Source organism: Bubalus kerabau, chromosome 17 (assembly GCF_029407905.1).
Source record: "Bubalus kerabau isolate K-KA32 ecotype Philippines breed swamp buffalo chromosome 17, PCC_UOA_SB_1v2, whole genome shotgun sequence".
NCBI lineage: Eukaryota > Metazoa > Chordata > Mammalia > Artiodactyla > Bovidae > Bubalus > Bubalus kerabau.
Window position 1 is genome coordinate 46,307,251 of NC_073640.1, and position 19,412 is coordinate 46,326,662.

The 19,412-nt window shown below is 49.0% G+C and overlaps 1 protein-coding gene across 3 annotated transcripts in view; it reads right to left on the minus strand.

Annotated features, from left to right (window-relative positions):
- ANKRD27 (ankyrin repeat domain 27) overlaps positions 1–19,412 on the minus strand; it is a 60,648-nt gene that overhangs the window by 12,816 nt on the left and 28,420 nt on the right. For all 3 annotated transcript variants that reach the window (XM_055551538.1, XM_055551539.1, XM_055551540.1), the window contains 10 exons: positions 15,410–15,502; positions 13,881–14,008; positions 13,297–13,379; positions 12,271–12,386; positions 11,060–11,152; positions 9,077–9,274; positions 7,162–7,221; positions 6,959–7,078; positions 5,806–5,850; positions 3,274–3,396 (listed from right to left, as the gene is read on the minus strand). In XM_055551538.1, the coding sequence (XP_055407513.1) occupies positions 3,274–3,396; positions 5,806–5,850; positions 6,959–7,078; positions 7,162–7,221; positions 9,077–9,274; positions 11,060–11,152; positions 12,271–12,386; positions 13,297–13,379; positions 13,881–14,008; positions 15,410–15,502 (1,059 nt within the window). The remainder of the gene's footprint in view (positions 1–3,273; positions 3,397–5,805; positions 5,851–6,958; positions 7,079–7,161; positions 7,222–9,076; positions 9,275–11,059; positions 11,153–12,270; positions 12,387–13,296; positions 13,380–13,880; positions 14,009–15,409; positions 15,503–19,412) is intronic.

The window sequence follows — 19,412 nt, forward strand, 5'->3', positions numbered from 1 at the left end:
AACTGACAAAGAATTAATCTAAAAAATATACAAGCAGCTCCTGCAGCTCAATTCCAGAAAAATAAATGACCCAATCAAAAAATGGGCCAAAGAACTAAACAGACATTTCTCCAAAGAAGACATATAGATGGCTAACAAACACATGAAAAGATGCTCAACATCACTCATTATCAGAGAAATGCAAATCAAAACCACAATGAGGTAACATCTCACACTGGTCAGAATGGCTGCTATTCAAAAGTCTACAAACAATAAATGCTGGAGAGGGTGTGGAGAAAAGGGAACCCTCTTACACTGTTGGTGGGAATGCAAACTAGTACAGCTACTATGGAGAAGTGTGGAGATTCTTTAAAAAACTGGAAATAGAACTGCCATTTGACTCAACAATCCCACTGCTGGGCATACACATGAAGGAAACCAGAATTGAAAGAGACACGTGTACCCCAGTGTTCATCGCAGCACTGTTTATAATAGCCAGGACATGGAAGCAACCTAGATGTCCATTGGCAGATGAATGGATAAGAAAGCTGTGGTACATATACACAATGGAGTATTACTCAGCTATTAAAAAGAATGCATTTGAATCAGTTCTAATGAGGTGGATGAAACTGGAGCCTATTATACAGAGTAAAGTAAGCCAGAGAGAAAAACACCAATACAGTATATTAACGCATATATATAGAATTTAGAAAGATGGTAATGATAACCCTATATGTGAGACAGCAAAAGAGACACAGAAGAACAGTCTTCTGGACTCTGTGGGAGAAGGCGAGGGTGGGATGATTTGAGAGAATAGCATTGAAACATGTATAATATCATATGTGAAATAGATCGCCAGTCCAGGTTCGATGCATGAGACAGGGTGCTCAGGGCTGGTGCACTGGGATGACCCTGAGGGATGGGATGGGGAGGGAAACAGGAGGGGGGTTCAGGATGGGGAGCACATGTACACCCATGGCTGATTCATGTCAACGTATGGCAAAAACCACTACAATATTGTAACTAGCCTCCAATTAAAATAAATAAATTAATTAAAAAAATAAATGAGAAGTCCAATTTATCCATTGTCCTTTATGGATCATTCTGTGGGTGTCCAGTCTAAGAACTCTCCACTTAAATGCTGGATTCCAAAGATTTCCTCCTGTTTTTTCCCCAAAAGTTTTATAATTTTACATTTTACAGTTAAGTCTGTGATCCACTTTGCATCAGTTTTTGTACAAGGTGTGAGTTTAGGTTGAGATTCTTTTTTTTTTTCTGAACATGTCCATTTGCTCCAGCACCATTTGTTGAAAAGGCTGTCCTTTCCCCACCAACTTCCTGTTGGCCCTCCGCAGCTGTATGTGTGCGGGTCTGTTTCTGAGCGCTCTGATCTGTCTGACCTGTGTGTCTGTCCCTCCACCTGGGCCACACTGTTTTGATCAGTGTATCTACACAGTCAGCCTTAGTATTGGGTAGAGTGATCCTAATTTATTCTTCTTTGCCAGGATTGTTGTTAAGTATTCTGGGACCTGCACCTTTCCATATAAATTTTAAAATTAGCTTGTCTGTGTCTACAAAAGCTTTGTTAGGATTTTGATAGGAATTGCATTAAAACTGTAGATCAATCTGGGGAGAAATAACTTCTTTCCTATGCTGAGGCTTCGGTGAGTCTGTTTCTCTAAGTATTTAGGCATTCTTTGATTGATTTTTTTCATCAACATTTTGTGATTTCCAGCATACAGAACCTATCCATGTCCTGATAGATGTTTACCTAAGTAGTTCATTGTTTTTGAGCAGCTGTAAATGATGTTGTATATATAGTATGTGCTCACGTGCTAGCTGTCTAACTCAAGGTCCCATGTTAAGAAAATTAATTTGACTTTACAAAACAGATACAGAGCAAGATAATACTACCTTATTAAAAAAAGCTTCACCATGGGTGTCTCTAACCTAAGAGATGACTGAGTTTGTCGTTCACATGAACCTTTGCAGCAGAGTGCATGCTGAAATGTGTGACTTTTGTTCTGTCCCCATGCTGCTGGATATTTACAGTCCAAAAAACTGAAAACTGACCTCTCCTACGTGGGCTGCTTAAAAATCAAAGGGATTAAAAAAGGCAGATGCTGGTTCAAAGGATGTGATGTGAAGCAGCATCTCGGGCCCAGCCGATGACTGTATGGCTGGAGGCAATCACCGTATCTCTGCTGTTCTTGCTGTTTACTTTGTTTTTTTTCCACCTCACAGTTCATTAATTGTAAAAAGAAACTGAATTACACATCACAGTGTCTGCTGAATTGGTCAGATAAACTTATGTTCCTGCTCACTTAAAACCTACTACCTTTTTCTCTTTTGTAATTTCTCAAAAAGACACAAAAGTAAATTGCTTCATTCTGTGATTAAATTAACCCCTTACCCTCTTCCAGCCCAGTGGTGTGTTACAGCTTGCTCAGTGATAAAGAACAAAATGTTGATGACACGCAACGACCTGGAATTAGGCTGAGTGAGCAGAGCTAGTCCCCAAAGGTTCCATGCTTATTGATGACATTTATATAACATTTTTGAAATGACAAAAATATCAGAGCTGGGGAACAGATTAGTGGTGACTAGGGGCCAGGGATGGTGGGGTGGGGTGAGGAGGTGTGGTTATTAGAGGCAACATGAGTGATTTTCCTCGTGATGTGAAAACTGATCTGTACCGTGACTGTGGTGGTGGATGCACAAACCTTCAATGTGTAAATGAGACAGAACTAAACATACATACATGCACACAAGCACCAGTAAAACGGGAGATCTAAGACGGACCCATGGCGATGCCCTGGTCAGGATATGTACTGTGCTTTTGCAAGCTATTACCACTGCGGGAAATGGGGGGTGGAGAGGGGACAGGGGTCTCTCTGTGCTAGGAGGGGAGCCCTCCCACAGAGGGTGCACCAACATGAGCCAAGGCAGAGGGCAGCGGAGGTCGCCTGCAGCCTCCCCAGGGGACCATGGCCCCTTGGTGTGTGTCTGTTCATAAGCTCCTGCCTTGTGACTCAGGGGCCCTGAGAACCGCTGAAACACTAAACCCTCGTGCGTGGCCCTGTGCCCTGACCTGCGCGTTCAGAAGGCAGGCAGCCCAAGCTGATCCTGCACGCGTGTCCACTTTCCCCTACCTTGAGCTATAGGGTCTCAGGGGACACCTACAGCCAGCCACTCGGCCTTAGCTGGCTGAGAAGGGGACGACTTTCCTAAAGTGAAAAAGAAGAACTGGCCGCCTACTCCCGCCCCCACCTTCCAACAGAAGAGACGCCAAACCTTTTGAGCTGGAGCACACTTGGGGCACTGGCACAAGGGGTGACAGAACTCAAGATCCACCGCCCCAACAGCATCTTCTGCTTCATCCAGGTCCTCCTCCGTCCACTCCAACAGGTAACGCACCTGGTGTCAAGCAGTGAGGAGAAACGCGGACTGAAAGCCCATCCTAAGCTCCTGTACAAGCTATGGTGTCCTACATGCACACACACACATTAGTGTTCTACACACACACACACGCACACAAACACCATATGCACACACACACACACACACACACACACACATAAATGTTCCCAAATCAGGACCTACATCTCCACCACCACCAAAGTAACTTACACACGATGGTGCTCTTTCTTGAGGACTCCAGGGTCTCCTGTGCTCAGGCCTTTCTAAATCCTTTTAGTGGTGACAGAGAGATGGAGCTACCATTTCTGCAGCTTGCATTAGATTCTTCTCTTCTGTCTTAGAAAGGGGCAGCGTGGTGCTGCTTCAGGGTGACAGCTTTAAAGCCCTGGTCCTAGAGCATCTCGCGAGCACCTCCTCTTATGTTACCTCCATGTTATCTAATTGTCCTCCTTCGACAAGCAGTCTGTCTCATCTTATCGGGGAGCAGACTCACTCCAAGGGGCCAACAACTTGTTCAAGACCACTTGATGAGGAAGTGGTGGCCAGAACCTAAACACAGGCTCTCTGACTTCACAAGCGTCCCTTCCACATTAATGCTCTAGCCCACAGGCCAAAGCACTGGAAAGACCCCTAACGGGTCAAATTTATGTTCCAGTCAAGGCCAGTTTCTGGGATATTAAATATGAGAAAACACAAACACATTTCCAGGCCTGGTTCTGAGCCCTGGGGAAGTCAGCAAATGCCTGCGAGGAGTGACAGAGGAAGATCCCATGCCCCAGGAAGATCCCATGCCCCTCCAAACATCCCCCCTCCAGGGCCCCCCTCCACATTGCTGACAGCAAATATTCCATGCAGGCTGAAGGCCTCACCTGACCCCGGGGCCTCACCTCCCAGGCTGGCTGGGACAGACTGGACTCAGGGAGATTGCTCCTGGCGGTGGTTAGAAGACATACGATGGGGGAAGGGGGCTGAGGGCGGTGGCCTCGGGCTGTGGGATGGGGGCTGTGTCGTGTGTGTGGATGGGTTTGGGTGGTGACCACCGGGCACTGCCCTGCCTCTGCTCAGCTCCTCCGTGAGCGGCCCCACCCCCTCGCCCGGCCACAGGATGAAAGCAGATGTGTCATGACACAGAAGGGTTGGTCTCTTCTCTACACCCATAGGAGCCTGAGAAACTCCTCCTTGGCTTCCCTAAAGAACACTGACTTCCCCGGGGCTGGTCTCGAGAGGGGAGCAGCCGGCACCAGCCAGATCCACACCCCGGATCCTCCCATGAGAGGAGCTGTGAGTCAGGCTGGGGGTTCACAGTGGGCTCTGGGCAGAGGCTAAGACACTGATAACTATGTTCAGACTCCATATACCCCTGGAGGCTGTGCTAATCAAATCCCAGGAAATTCTGTCCACCACCCCAAACGCCATCATCCTTGAGAAGCACTCCTGAAACATGACTCCTGAAAGCGCTCTTGTGCACCTGATCCACTCAAGGCTCCAAATCTGGTAAGGGCTAATTTACTCCTTTTAAAGTGGAAGACAGGGGACTTCCCTGGTGGTCCAGTGGCTCAGACTCCTTCCTCCCAACGCAGGGGGCCTCGGTTTAATTCCTGGCAGGGAACTAGATCCCACAGGCCACAACTAGAGATCCCTCATGCTGCATCTAAGACCCGTTGTAGCCAAATTTTTAAAAAAAAAAGTTTTTTTTTAATTTTTAAAAAATAAAGTGGAAGACAGAACAGATTCCATTCAGGAAGCCGAAGATAAGCCGGGGGGACTGCCCATGAGTGTCTCCAGTGATCTCATCACAGCTGTTCCCCGTCGCCTGACAGGAAAGGTTAGGACGCACACCTTAGCGCCGTCTCAGCTCCGAGCCTGGGACTCAGCCTCCTGACCAGGATGCCACACCGCCCACAGCTCCTTGCAGGGCCACACCAAGGCCCTCTGTGCTCTGTCCTCCCCTCTGCCACCTCTACCCATCCCCTCCCCAGTCTGTTCACCTTGCTCCCGGCTAGTGGGGTCTGGCCCTCTTGCCAGCATCGCCACCCTCCTGGAATATGAATGTCTAAAAGGCGGGGGGCAGGCTCCCCCTGAGGCTTTATCCCACCTGCCTTGTTACTTGTTGGGGGGTACGTCCCATCCCATCACCATCACTCATGAAATGCACCCCTTCTGCGTGAACGTGAACAAAGACCCCCCCCATAGCTCCTAACTCACCTGGAGACCAAACACATGGGCACAGCTGCTTCAGCTGAGAGCGAGCCGTTTGAAATTCACTTCTAAAAACTCACCATTTTTATGGAGGTTGTATGTGTTAGGAGATAGGATATGGGAACTCTGTCTGTACTTCCTGCTCAATTTTGCTATGAACCTAAATCTTTCTAAAAAATAAACTATTAATTAATAAACAAAACTCACCATTTCCAGGTCTCCATCAGCAACAGCTCTTAAAAGTTTTTCTACCTTAATAAAAGGAAAAAGAATGTAAGGGAAAATATAATAATATGGTAAGAATAGAAACAATAAAAATGACATTCTGGGCATTCCCCAGTGGTCCAGTGGTTAGAACTCAGTGTTTCCACTGCTGGGGGCCTGGATTCAATCCCTGGTCTGGAAATTAAGCTCCCAGAAGCCTCATGGTCAAAAAGAATAAATAAAGGTGAAATTCATGTTATTATTAGAAAAACAAACAAAAAAAGAGCATTCTGAAGACCTAGTACCTTTCCTGTCTCTTGATTTCATTCAGTATCTTTCAAACACATCCCCGAAGTTGTTCGCACAGGGCACCTTCCACATAAGGTCTATAAGATGACCTGCCACTTATATGGCACAGGGGGACACCAGCCACCTGGAGTCCAAGTGCTTCCTAAGAGGGCGACCACCCGTCAGACCTGCATCTCTTCAGCTCTCATTATCCACCAGCTAGGATACCACGAGGTTAAAGCTCATGGATCCACTCCCGGCCTGTGTTAGACCCTGGAGCATGTCTCCGGGCTTTTCTTCGCTGTGGTTCTGCATTGAGCTAGGGGTGGCAGGGGTGGAGGGGCCCCAGGGTGCGGTCAATGAGGGCTCCCCAACTACAGGGGAGGAACTGGGGCACATCCATGCCATGGTCTGCTCTGTGGGCTGACTCTGGACAAGCTGTAAGGTAAGTTAGACAGGAAAAAAAAAAATGAACAGGGTATAAGTCAGATTTTATAAAACGTAGTGCGAGAGGACACGTTACTATCTCCATAAACTCTGCAGGAAGTCAGGAACGACACACCAAGTTAATAAGTGTGCTGACGGAGCGGGAGGCAAAGGCAGAGAATGTGCTTTGTAAAATAATCTTAAAGCAGTGGACCTATAGGTGATTCTACGTGTAGGCTTCTTAGAATACTCCCCCTCCCATCACACACACCCACTCCCATACACACACACACACACAGACACTTAAGCACGTGTGTCCATGAAGGGCAAGGAGGAGGAGGCTGGGCTTCCCCCAAGGGCACGGCATGGCCCCCGTCAGGCCGGGGCTCTAAGTGGCCCCCAGAACACAGGCCCCCTCCACCCTCCCATCTGGGGTCCTCACCTCTCTGTAGTCCTTCTTGGGGTCGTCTTGCCTGGAGCCCAGCGACACGGAGGAGAAGCTGGAGGTGGAGGAGCCCTGGCTGATGGAGTCCGTGGAGCACTGAGGGGCCTGCACAGACACCTACAGGCCAGCAAGAGAGGGAGTGAGGGCCAGACAGAGGCTGGTCGCGAACAGGGCCGATGAGTGCAGCCCTGCCATCTTACCTCTGAAGACTTCTGCCTCCTCTCGAAGGACAGATGGTGGGCTTCCATGATGGACAGAATCTAGGACGAAGGGGACGCGGATGAGTCCTGAGATGAGTCACCGAAGTCTCATCACCTGTATGGTGCCCCCCACCTCCTCGGGAGGGCACACAGCCCAGCCAGGCCCACAGCGGGCGGAAACCTACCCGGGTTCACACTAAGTCCAACAGGAGGAGCCGGTCTCCCCACCAATGGGCTTGGGGAACAAGGGAACCCAGGCACAGAGGGGCCTCAGAGGCTGCCTGGTCCAGCGTGGGCTGGTTGTCCACAGGCCTAAAACATGGCCTTTCCACTGGCAGCCAGGAGCCTCAAGTAGGGGCAGCTCAGAGCTGGGCAGGACAGCCGTTTGCTTCTTCTGTCTGCAGATCTCCTTCTGGAAGGGCCTTTGGGAGAAGCTCCAGGACAGAGGTGCCCTCAGCCCCTCATGGGCATCTCCGGCCAAGGGTGGCCTCACCCAGTCCCCCAGTTCTGGCTGCTGCAAAGCTGAGACCCTGTAAGGGCATGGGCAGCTGAGCCTGCTCCCCTCCCCGGGGCCAGGAGCAGGGATTTAAACCTCTGAAAACTTGGCCCAGAAAACTCCAAAAACTAGGTCTTACATTGTGCCCTTATCACACACACACACACGCAATAATAATAGACAAAGAGGGCAGGGGGAGGCGGGGTGGAAACATCTGGAGGCGATGCATCTGTTACAGCACAGACCGTGGTGCAGGTCTCATGGGCGTGGACTGATCTCCAAGCCCATCACGCTGCATACGCTAAATGCGCACAGCTTTCTCCATGTCACACATACCTCAATGAAACTGAAAGTGAAATTGCTCAGTCATGTCCAACTCTTTGTGACCCTATGGACTATAGCCCACCAGACTCCTCCATTCATGGGATTTTCCAGGCAAGAACACTGGAGTGGGTTGCCATTTCCTTCTCCAGGGAATCTTCCCGATCCAGGGATTGAACTTAGGTCTCCCGCATTGCAGGCAGACTTTTTACCATCTGAGGAGCTTTCTGTATGTCACTCATACCTCAATAAAGTGGTTTAAAAACAAAAACCGGTACTCCTAGAAGACAGCAAGGAACTAAAAGAACAACCTAGATGAGGGCTGGGAATGATAAAACATCAAGAGGCAAAAGTAGGGCCTGTGCAGAGAGAGACATCTGGAGACCTGCATGGAAACAGAACCACCCGTGCGAGCCACCAGCCAGGCTGGGCTGGACATCAGGACCACGGATGGCCATGGGAGGTGGCCCTGTGCTCCCCCAGCTCATTGGTCAAATGCTTCTCTGTGGGCATCCCTTCAACTGGGTTGCTGCCACAAGGCATACAGGCCTGGCCTCTAGAAGGAACCCCCATTCCCCACCCACTTGCAAGTGAGCACTGCATGACATGTGGCCCCAAACTACGTGTGTCCAGAAGTTACTGGCAGGAGAGGATAGTAGCTCATTAACGAATCATTTATGGAGGAAACTATACCCAATGACATCCAGAGCTGGCCGACTCAGAATAAGGTTTTAGGTACTGAGGGTACAGGAACAGGGAGCAGAGCTGATGCTGCTGTCTCCAGGCCCCGCCCCTGCTCTCCCTGGTGGGAGCCACCGCCCCATCTCCTCTCACTCTATCTGCTCACAAGCCAACAGCCCTCAGAGGCAAACTCTGCAGGAGCAGCTCTTGGGAGGACACTGAGAAAAACTCCTACTAAGATGGAAAATAATACGACTGCATGAACCTCATTAACACCCAGGTGTGGTACGCAGCACAGCGGGTATGCACAAGTGCTACCCTTGGGGACCAATGCAGTTTGAACAGCACAGCAGAGACCTGATCTGAGGATGGTGATTTTTTTTAATCATACTGCTGGTCTGAGAGGAAAAACGCTACCTTTGAGTTTAACGCACACTTGAGGGGCGTTTCCTTCAGCCTGTTCTGGATCTCTGTGGACGCCCCGTTCTGCAACAAGGTCTCGATGATGCCCTGGTAACCCCAGCGGGCAGCGATGTGCAGGGGGGTGTCTCCCTTCTCGTTACCTATGTCCAGTCTGCAGGCCTGCACGTCAAAGTAGACCAGAGCCTTCACGCACTGCGAACAGAATGGGAGAGGCCCCCGTGAGCTCACAGGCCAGGCCCCCGGCAGATCTGTGCACCCTGCAGCCTCAGCCCATATCCCGACTCGATCCAGGTGCCATCTGCCAAGCAAACATGCAGTAATAGAACGTTACACCTCCAGGGTTCCAGGTAACCTGATCAGGACACATCATTTTTATTTTTTAAGAACCCAACTGCCAATCAACTAGAATGGCTGAATAAATTGTCGCATATCATGTGTAGAAAGGAATTCCCAGAGTAGGCCTGACCATCATCCCGTGAGAGGCCAACCTGCAAGTCTGGCCCTGGACTGGCCAAGTTCCTTGGGAGCTTGGATATGAGGACCGTTCTCACAGTGCCCTGACTGATAGATAAGATGGGCTCACTGGGCCTAAACTGTTTGTCCAACAATGGTTTATGCTGAACACCTGCTGTTCTTCTGGGAGTCTGGAATTTGAAAGATGCTAGGCAGAGATGGTTCACACTACCAGCCTCCAACCAAAATCTTGAGCACTGAGTCCCTAATGAGCTTCTGGTGGAGAACACTGCACGTGTTGTTACGCTGCCCGAGGAATAAGTGGGTCCTGAGTGACTCCACAGGGAGCAACTCTTGGAAGCCTGTACCTGGTTTCCTCCAGGCTTTATCCTTGGACCCTACCCTTGGCTGGTTTTGCTCTGTGTCCTTCCACTATAACAGAGCTGTGAAGCAACTGGACGCTGAGTCCCGTGAGCCTTCCCAGTGAGTCACTGAACTGGGGAGTGGCCTCAGGGACCCTGACACAATACACATGACAGATTATCATGTCATGATTACAGAATGGGCCAGATCTACATTGATTGACCTACAGGATGTCCACAATATAGTAAGTTAGGAAAATAAGCTGCATAAAAATATGTCAGGGGGCCTTCCCTGGTGGTCCAGTGGTTAAGAGTCTGCCTTCCAATGCAGGGGATGCAGGTTCGATCCCTGGTCAGGGAACTAAGCTCCCACATCGCATGCATGTCTGTGCTTAGTTGCTCAGTCATGTCTGACTCTTTGTGACCCCATGGACTGTAGCCCACCAGGCTTCTCTCTCCATAGGATTTCCCAGGCAAGAATACTAGAGTGGATTGCCATTTCCTTCTCCAGGGGATCTTGCCGACCCAGGGATCGAATCCATGTCTTCTGTGTCTCCTGCATTCCAGGCAGATTCTTTGCTTGCTGAGCCATCCTACATGCCGCAGGGCAACTAAGCCCTCGAAATGCAACAAAAGATCCCGTACGTCACAGAGACCCAATGCAGCCAAATAAGAATAAATATATTTTTTTAACATGTGTACAGTATGATTTCATTTTCACTCCTCAACCACCTAGCCCTTTGTCTGTATAAATCTACCTATATTTCACCATGGAGAGAAGCAAGGGAGAGAGTGGTTAGGAAAAAAAAAAAAAAAACACACAGTTAAATATTAAGCAAAAATGGAAATGGTAAAATTCCTTGATATTACCACAAAAATATAAAATGTAAAGAGTGAGTACGAACAAAGGCAAGAAGCAGATGGCGGCAGGGAGGATGCACAAGATTTCAGGAAAAGACAATGGGCAGTTATGTTTCAGATTTCTGTTATTTCAATATAGCATCTGTAATATGCTTTTAAATTTTTTAATTAAAAAAATAATACACCAAATGTTCCAATAATTGTCAACATAAAACACGACATGCAACAAATGTGAAATCCACTTTTCTCCTCCAGTGAGAAAGGGTAAGGCCCCTCCCCGGGGACAGCAAGGACCACTTACGTCCTCATGGCCGTAGGTGCAGGCCAGGTGCAGGGGGGTGTTACCGTTGTTGTCTTGCACTTCGGCGCTGGCTTTGTAGTGCATCAGCAACAGCTTCCAAGGGAGAGAAGAGAGCAGTGAGCGCCAGTGAGCACGGCAGGGCAGGCCTGGAGCCCTCCAGGAGCATGGCCTGGGGTCTTACAGGGGGTTGTTGCCCAGTCTCCATTTTCAACCTTATCTACTTACAATTAAAATTAGATCAGCCCTTTAATGGAAACCAATCTGAAAAAGAATATATACTATAGGGATTTCCCTGGTGGCCCAGTGGTTAGGACAACACATGTCCGCTGAAAGGGGCCTGGGTTCAATCCCTGGTCAAGGAACTAAGATCCTGCATGCCACGGCCAAAAAATAAAGAAAAAGTTACCCAAAAAAAAAGTACTTGGCCCTGGGCCTGGTGCTTAATAAGTCAGTGAAGGTCAGCTCCCCACAACCCCAGGGTACTGAGTCTTGTATGCATTGTCAGACATATACTGGCCTAAAAAAATTTAAATTAAAAAAAAAAAAGATTGTACACTGTAAATACACTACATACACACACATATATATAACTGAATCACTTTGATGTACATCTGCAACTTATGCATTGCTAATCAACTGTACTTCAATTACACAAAAAAATTGAAAAAATCTGAAAAATAAAAGGAAAAAAAAATATCACTCATCTTTCCTGCAAAAAAGTTTAGAGATCATTAAAAAAAAAAAAGAGTGGCTATATCTATATGTATAACTGATTCACTTTGCTGAAACTAACACAACATGGTAAATCAACTATACTCCAATAAAAACTTTTAAAAAAACAAAAACAACCCCCATCAATCACTAGCAGGAATGGAGGCACTTTATGTACCAAACAACTTCAGTTGAAATTGAAACATCAGTGACTGGCAAAACAATTTTGCTTTCCAGTTTGTGGACTGTCTTTTCACCGTAGGTATTATGTCTAAGGGAAAATCCATGTTGGGGCTCTATCTAAAATATTTCTAGTATCTGGGGGGTGCCCTTCTTACCGCGGATTACCGTGACATTTCTAATCTACACCTAACAGTTTTGGCCCAGCAGACTCTGGGGGAGGTGCCCAAGACCCCAGGCTTGCCGTGACCCCCACAGAGCCATGTGGAGCAGAGGCGAGGCCAGCCCTGCAAGGCCTGGAGCAGAGCCCAGCTGCTCACCGTCACGCTCTGATAGCCCTTCTGACACGCAAGGTGGAGCGGGGTGGAGCCGTGGTAGTCCGTGGCATTTACCACCGCGCCCTTGGAAACCAGGAGGTCGATGAGGGACGCCTGCCCTGCAGAACAGAAGGGAAAAGGGTGGGCTTTCTGAAACCAGTGAGCGAAGCTAGGGCTTTATTTCACCCTCATCTACTGGCACGAGTCGTGCCAGGAGGTATCTTTCTGCGTGGGGGGAACCAGAGCTAAGGTCAAGTCACACGCTACAGACTCTGGACACCCTGGGGTGATGCTTCCCCTCTGGAGGGAGTTCGGCCCCACCCCCACCCCTGCCGCAGCCACAGAAGGTAGGAGAAAAGAGCCTTAGATGCCCACAGAAGAGTCCATGGTGCATCACTTCACAGGATGGAATACTGTGCAACCATGAAAAAAAAAAACTGACATGGAGAAATGTTCTTACACATCACCTAGTGAAAAACAGCACCCCACAGACAGTGTGAGCCCCACAATATCATATCCTTTATATACACACACACTCAAGCATGGCGATGTTTCAGTCATGGATCAAAACAATCTTTAGACGACTGCAGGATGGCGAGAGTTTACAGATGTTGTGTTTTCTACCTTGAATGTGCACTTTTATTTGTGCACTTTAAAAGACAGAGAACTAAATTCAGTATCCTATGATAAATCATGATGGAAAAGAATATAGAATAAAAAATAAATTAAAGATAGTAAATTTAATTTTTTTTAACAGGAATATGAGAACCTTAATTCTGAGGTCAGTCTCATAGTTCAGATTCAAGCCTTCCCTGGCTGGACCACCAGCCCAGAGCAGTGTCAGGCATCCACACAGCCCAGACACATGCTCTTCCAGCCCAGGGACAGCACATGAAGGTCCCGGGGTGGGGGGCCTGTGATACAATCCCTGCCACCATCCCACACCGCCTCCCCCAGCAGCCATGCTCTGCTGGGGCACCCTTGGCCCCCATCCCTTTGCCCTGAGAGCACAGAGGCCGGACCACATACCACAGAGGGCAGCCACATGGAGCGGTGTGTGACCCCTGTCGTCTCTGGAGAATGGAGTGACAACTGAGGGGTCATTCAGCCTCCTAAAAGGGAAAGAGGATACAGAGAAATAGACCGAGGTAAGGACATGCTGGGGTCCTGGGACCAGAAGACAGACCTCCGGTGTGATCCAAGTTGGGTCTCCTCTACAGCGACCCGGAGAGCATCAACCATGGCTTCCACTGGAACCCTCCCCACACTCAGCCCTCCAGCCTTTGACACCCAGCCAAAGAGCCCGATAAAGATAAGAGGAGACCGAAAAGGTTGTGGGGAGGAGCTGATAGTCCTCCATCCGAAAACCCACTTTCCGAGGTTGGGGCAGGCCCTCTGCTCGCCTCCCCAGGTTAAGCAGCCCAGCAGGGTGCTAAATATTTTTATTTCATCTGATTCTCCAAAGAGGTGGAGGTTACCATCTCCAGTTTACAGCAGAAGCAGCAGAGTGCAGCAAGGATAAGTTCCTGATTCCAAATGGCACAGCAAAGGAGGGGGCAAGTTCCGCCCAGGCCCCAAGTCTCCCCCTTCCCGGTTCTGCGGGGCCCTCTTACCCAGAGACGAGTTGCTCACAGTCATCACAGAAACACAGAGGGTGGCACATCCTCTGGACAGCATCTTTATCTTGGTCTTCCTGACTCAGGAGTCTCTCCACTTCCTTCTGGTTACCTGATGCGATGTGCTGAAGTGACATCAAAAACACTGTTGATACGACAGAACGATTCGTTCTCTAAACTGTGAATTTTTGAAGCATCCTTACAGAAACATACATCTATGTGTGTGCGCTTAGTAGCTCACTTGTGTCTGCCTCTTTGTGACCTCAGGGACTGTAGCCCGCCAGGCTCCTCTGTCCATGGGGATTCTCCAGGCAAGAATACTGGAGTGGGTTGCCATGCCCTCCTCCAGGGGATCTTCCCAACCCAGGGACTGAACCTAGATCTCCTGCACTGCAGACAGATTCTTTACCATCTGAGCCACCAGGGAAGCCCATCAATGTGTGGATGGATGAAATGACTTGTTCTCTGGGACTTGTTTCAAAATGATTTGGATGGACGGCGAAAGTGGGGCCAGGTTTAGAAATGAAACAAGATTAGGGAGATGGCTACGTGGAGGTTCGTTCATCATACTACTCTCTTTTACTTCTGTAAATGTTAGGATTTTTTCATGACTAAAATAACGACCGTCTGACAAAAGTTGCAGAGCAACAGGCATCGGGGGGACAATCCACCCTGAGGGTCGGCGTAGATTCTGACCCTTCTTTTAGATTACAGTTGTCTTACAATCTAATAGAGCCTTGGCTTTCAAAAGAGCTGCAATTAGTAGGAGACCCCTGCTAACTGCAGGGCTCACCGCTGTGGCTCCCGGATATGTTTCCTATGTGGAGTGAGACTTTCTGGGGCGCAGAGCTCATGGAACCCACTCTGGCTGGTGGCCTCCTGATGACTGCCTCCCAGGGCGCCTCGCCAGCCTCCCCGTGGTCGATCAGATCCGAGGAGGGAGCCTCCTTCACTGCCTGGGGGTCAAACCACCAGCAGGTGCTGTGTTCCCAGCCCAGTGCAGGCACACAGGTGTCTATCACGCAGGTTCCTGGAGCTGAGAAGAGGCACTGATTCTGGCAGAGCTGCCAGTGAGGTGCCACTGAGCAGACAGTGAAGAACAAGCTATGTTTTGCTGAATGGAGAGAGGAGGACAGCCAGGCAGAGGGTTCCATTCACAGGGGTTCAGTCCAGCTCACATCAGAGAAGACGGGCAGCAAACTGATCCCATGAGACCCCAGCATCCCTACCTCCTCCTTGAGCACAAAATGGACTTCTGTGTTGAACTATGCAAACCACCCTGATGGATTCTACAGAGACTCAAGAGGTGAGGAAAGATGGAGAGCTCCTGGGACTTCCCTGGTGGTCCAGTGGCTAAGACTCCCAATGCAGGGGGCCCAGGTCTGATCCCTGGTGGGGGAACTAGATCCCACATGCTGAAACTAAGACCCAGCAGCAGCCAAATAAACAAAAATAAATATATATTAAAAAATAAAAGACGGAGCACTCCTCACACATCTGCACCCTCGGGACCTCCCGTATCTTACCTGAAACAGGCAGTCGATGGGCGTTGAGGTCAGCTGAGACAGTAAGCTCATTCTCTGCTTAAGGAACAGTCTGTCACCAAATCCCTCCGACTCCTGCAGGAAAAGCCGATAAGCCATGTTATCACACGTCATGAGCTGCAGTGCAGATCCTTGAGAACAGAGGACCTGGGACGATCGGTGCCATGTCCCACAGAATGGGCCCGGCGATGCCTCTCCCTGCCCCCACTGAGCCGCACAGCAGACCCTCATCAGGCTGGGAGAGGGGCTCCCCATTTACCTCCTCCGGAAGCGGGGCTCTGACAACAAAAACCCAGCAGGAATGTGGGAGGTGGGCAGTGTACTGGCTGTGTGTGAATGTGAATGAGTGTGTGTGTGTGTGTGTGTGTGTGTAGAATGTAGCATCTCTAAGTGTGGAATGTGGCATGCACACAGCACTATCATCCCCAAGGCAACCTAGGTTGTCCTGGCCTCCCCCGCCTCTCACTATATCTGTCCTAATGCCTGCAGAGCTCTGCCCTCTGCGTTTTATCTGGGCCCACAGACAGGAGACCTGGAGGAGGAAATGGCAACCCATTCCAGTACTCCGAATCCCATGGACAGAGGAATCTGGCAGGTTACAGTCCATGGGGTCGCAAAGAGTCGGACACGACTGAGTGACTGAGCACACACAGACAGGAGAACCATTCGACAGGCTGGTCTACGCGTCTCAGCAACAGAGGGAAGGGCTGTGCGTCTTGAACATACATATTGAAACATCAGACAACATGGCCCCTTGGCCCAAAGTCCAACAAAGTCTACCCCAACGAATAAACTTCATTGTGCAGATTATTTTTACCTACATACAAAAATCCAAACAAATATTCTTACTTTATGAAATCATTTCTAGAGAGACACTCAATGCTCACTTAAGCACCTGTGACTACATTTTCTGATGACAAATTAACTTCCTTGGAAAGAATGCTGGCGGAAGATGGAAAGAGTTGTTCTCAGCCAGCTGCTGCCAGAGCTCACCAAACCCTGAGAAAATGATGGGATCAGCTCTCTGTGGCCCCCTAAGTTCTGACGTAGGTGGTCCAGTTAAAAATAAAGCTGCCAACACTTCTGGGGTCCACCGCCAATCAGGGCCCCTCACACCAGCCGCCCTCACAGGGTTGTGTTGGCAGACAGCAACCCCTCAGCATTACAGCTGCCTTTGATCCCATTGGCATCTGCTGCATAAAGCTCTGTTGACTGTTTTATTCAGTGATTTACAGCTGAGCAGCTCAGGGTCAGAGAAACATCAAAGACCTTATTGCTCAGGTAAATCTGGGGCTCTTTCCTCCACTTGGGGTGACTATTTACAGGGCAGTGATGAAAAGAGACAGATCTTCTAAGATTGAATCTTTCAGGGAAGAATGACCAGAAGAGATCGCATATCAGCTAAGACCAATTTGGGAAAAGGGTAAACCCTATTTATTGGAAGCCCAGTAAAGCAGGACTGAGCCAAAGCCTGCAAAGCTGGAGCAGAGAAGGGTGGAAATACTGTTTGGGTTCTGCCCCATTTTTTTTCTGTCCACAAAGGTAAAAGTCACCCCAGTAATGATTATTTTCCAAAAGTTCAAGCCTTCACTAATGAACATACTTAAAGAATGTTTATAGTCATCTCAACAAGGATTATGTCTTGGGGAGAAAATTTCCGTGAAACTACATTAAAGTATATATAGTCAATTGGAAAACATTATTTGATTTAGAAACACTTAATGCTTTTCAGAGATCTCACCTGCTGTTTAGAGATACACTTGGGCTCTTTCCCCAGGAAATACCACCACCGAGCTGAGACCTCACACACTTCTAGATGGAACTGCACCAAGGCAGAGACAACACCCCAGACGAAATCCCAACGCTGACATCACACACGACAAGTGAGCCGTAACGCCTGCTCTGTCCATACAGGTAAAGACAGGCAGCTCTCAGGTCTGATCCCCTCAAGACCCAAGGGTTGGGCTCCACGGCTGGCCATGAAGTTGATGCAACCTTGTCCCAAGTCTGGGGGTATCGACAAGCCTTCGCCCGGGAAGGCAGGACCAGCTGGTCTGACAGCCCAGACCAGAGGGGCACACTGGGCTGTGTACCCACCTTGCCCATCCAAGTTAACAGCCAGCCGTGGGGCGATCCACACAGAATATACCAGAGAATCAGGAAACGGGGACATCCAGATGAGGAGTGTTGCGAGAGCAAGGAAGTGCATCAATTATCACTTCATACGTTGAAAAGGCACTTTCAAATATCCCATTTAAGGACTTCCCTGCTGGTCTAGTGGCTAAGACTCAGAGCAATGAAGACGGAAGATCTGGTGTGCCACAACTAAGACCCAGCCCAACCAAACTAAAATAAATAGGTTTTTTTTTAAAAATATCTCATTTGATCCTCACAACTATCCTGCAGGGGTGAAATATACAACGTGCTCCCCAGTGTAGACAGGAGAATGGACAGAGGTTCAGAGAGACAGACTTGTCCAAGGGCTAGACCCCAATATACACCAGCACGAGAGGTGTCCCCTCACATACTCCCCTGATCCCACTTGGAACATTTTCTGAAGGCAAAGCAGGTGTGAGAAGCTGAGCGATGGTGTCCGGTCAACCACCTCTTTATTCTCTGGCCAAAGGGCTTCAAAGGCTGGCGATCCTGCCTACACGTCACGGGAAGCGAGATAGCAGGATGGCTGCGGGACAGGAAGCGGGCAGCAAGGGACAGGAGCACCTTCAAGAGGTGGGTGCCTCCCTCCAGGTGACGAGGCCCCATCGAGGAGCACGAGGCGAGGCCTCTGCAGGGCCGTGGGTCCAGGAGAGGAGAGCAATCAGAGGGAAAGGACCGGAAGGGCAGGGCTGTGATGGGAAACCTCCCCAGGCAGGCACCATGGGAACAACATGCGTTCCTGGAACCTCACAGCAGACGATTCAACCTGGGACATCTCACTGCCCAGCTCTGGAAGTGAGCGGCATTTCTGACTCTGTGGACATGTGTGTATGCAGAGGCGCCCGTGTACACCACATGTACATTCTGAATGTTAATGGTTTCCCCCGAATTAGAAGCAACTTTTCTTGAGAGTCGCGCAAGACCCATTGGAGATGAGATGCATGCATGCTAAGTTGCTTCAGTTATGTCCAACTCTTGCACAGCCTCTAATTCTACCTGTGTGTGTGCTTACATTCAGGCTCAGTCATGTCTGACTCTTTGCGACCCTTCAGACTGTAGCTCACCAGACTCCTCTGTCCATGGGATTTTCCCAGGCAAGAATACTAGAGTGGGTTACCATTTTCTCCTCCATGGGATATTCCTGACCTAGGAATCGAACCTGTGTCTCCTGCATTGGCAGGGGGATTCTTTACCACTGAGCCACCTGGAAAGCTCCTGTATATGTGTATGGGTGATCAAATCAAACCCAGACAAGAGCAGAACTTAATTCTTCAGCAAGTACCAGGATAGTTGGGCTATGTGCCAACAAGTGCAGCAGAAACTCAAATTTTGGTTAAAAATATAATTGTGTAAGCACAGAAAAAGACGTCTACCAAAATGTTAATAAAAGTCATTCGCAGATAGTGTGCTTATAGGAGGCTTTTTCTGTCTTCACTGCAACTTTTTATATATCAAATATTACTGCTACTGCTAAGTCACTTCAGTCGTGTCCAACTCTGTGCGACCCCATAGATGGCAGCCCACCAGGCTCCCCCGTCCCTGGGATTCTCCAGGCAAGAACACTGGAGTGGGTTGCCATTTCCTTCTTCAATGCATGAAAGTGAAAAGTGAAAGGGAAGTCGCTCAGTCGTGTCCGACTCTTAGCGACCCCATGGACTGCAGCCCACCAGGCTCCTCCATCCATGGGACCCTCCAGGCAAGAGTACTGGAGTCGGGTGCCATTATTACTTATAAGCAAATATTAGTTTTCTAATCAGAAAAAAAAAGAAAACTATCCTTTCTGGAGAAAGAAACAGTATGCAATGTTATCTACAATATCATTTCAATT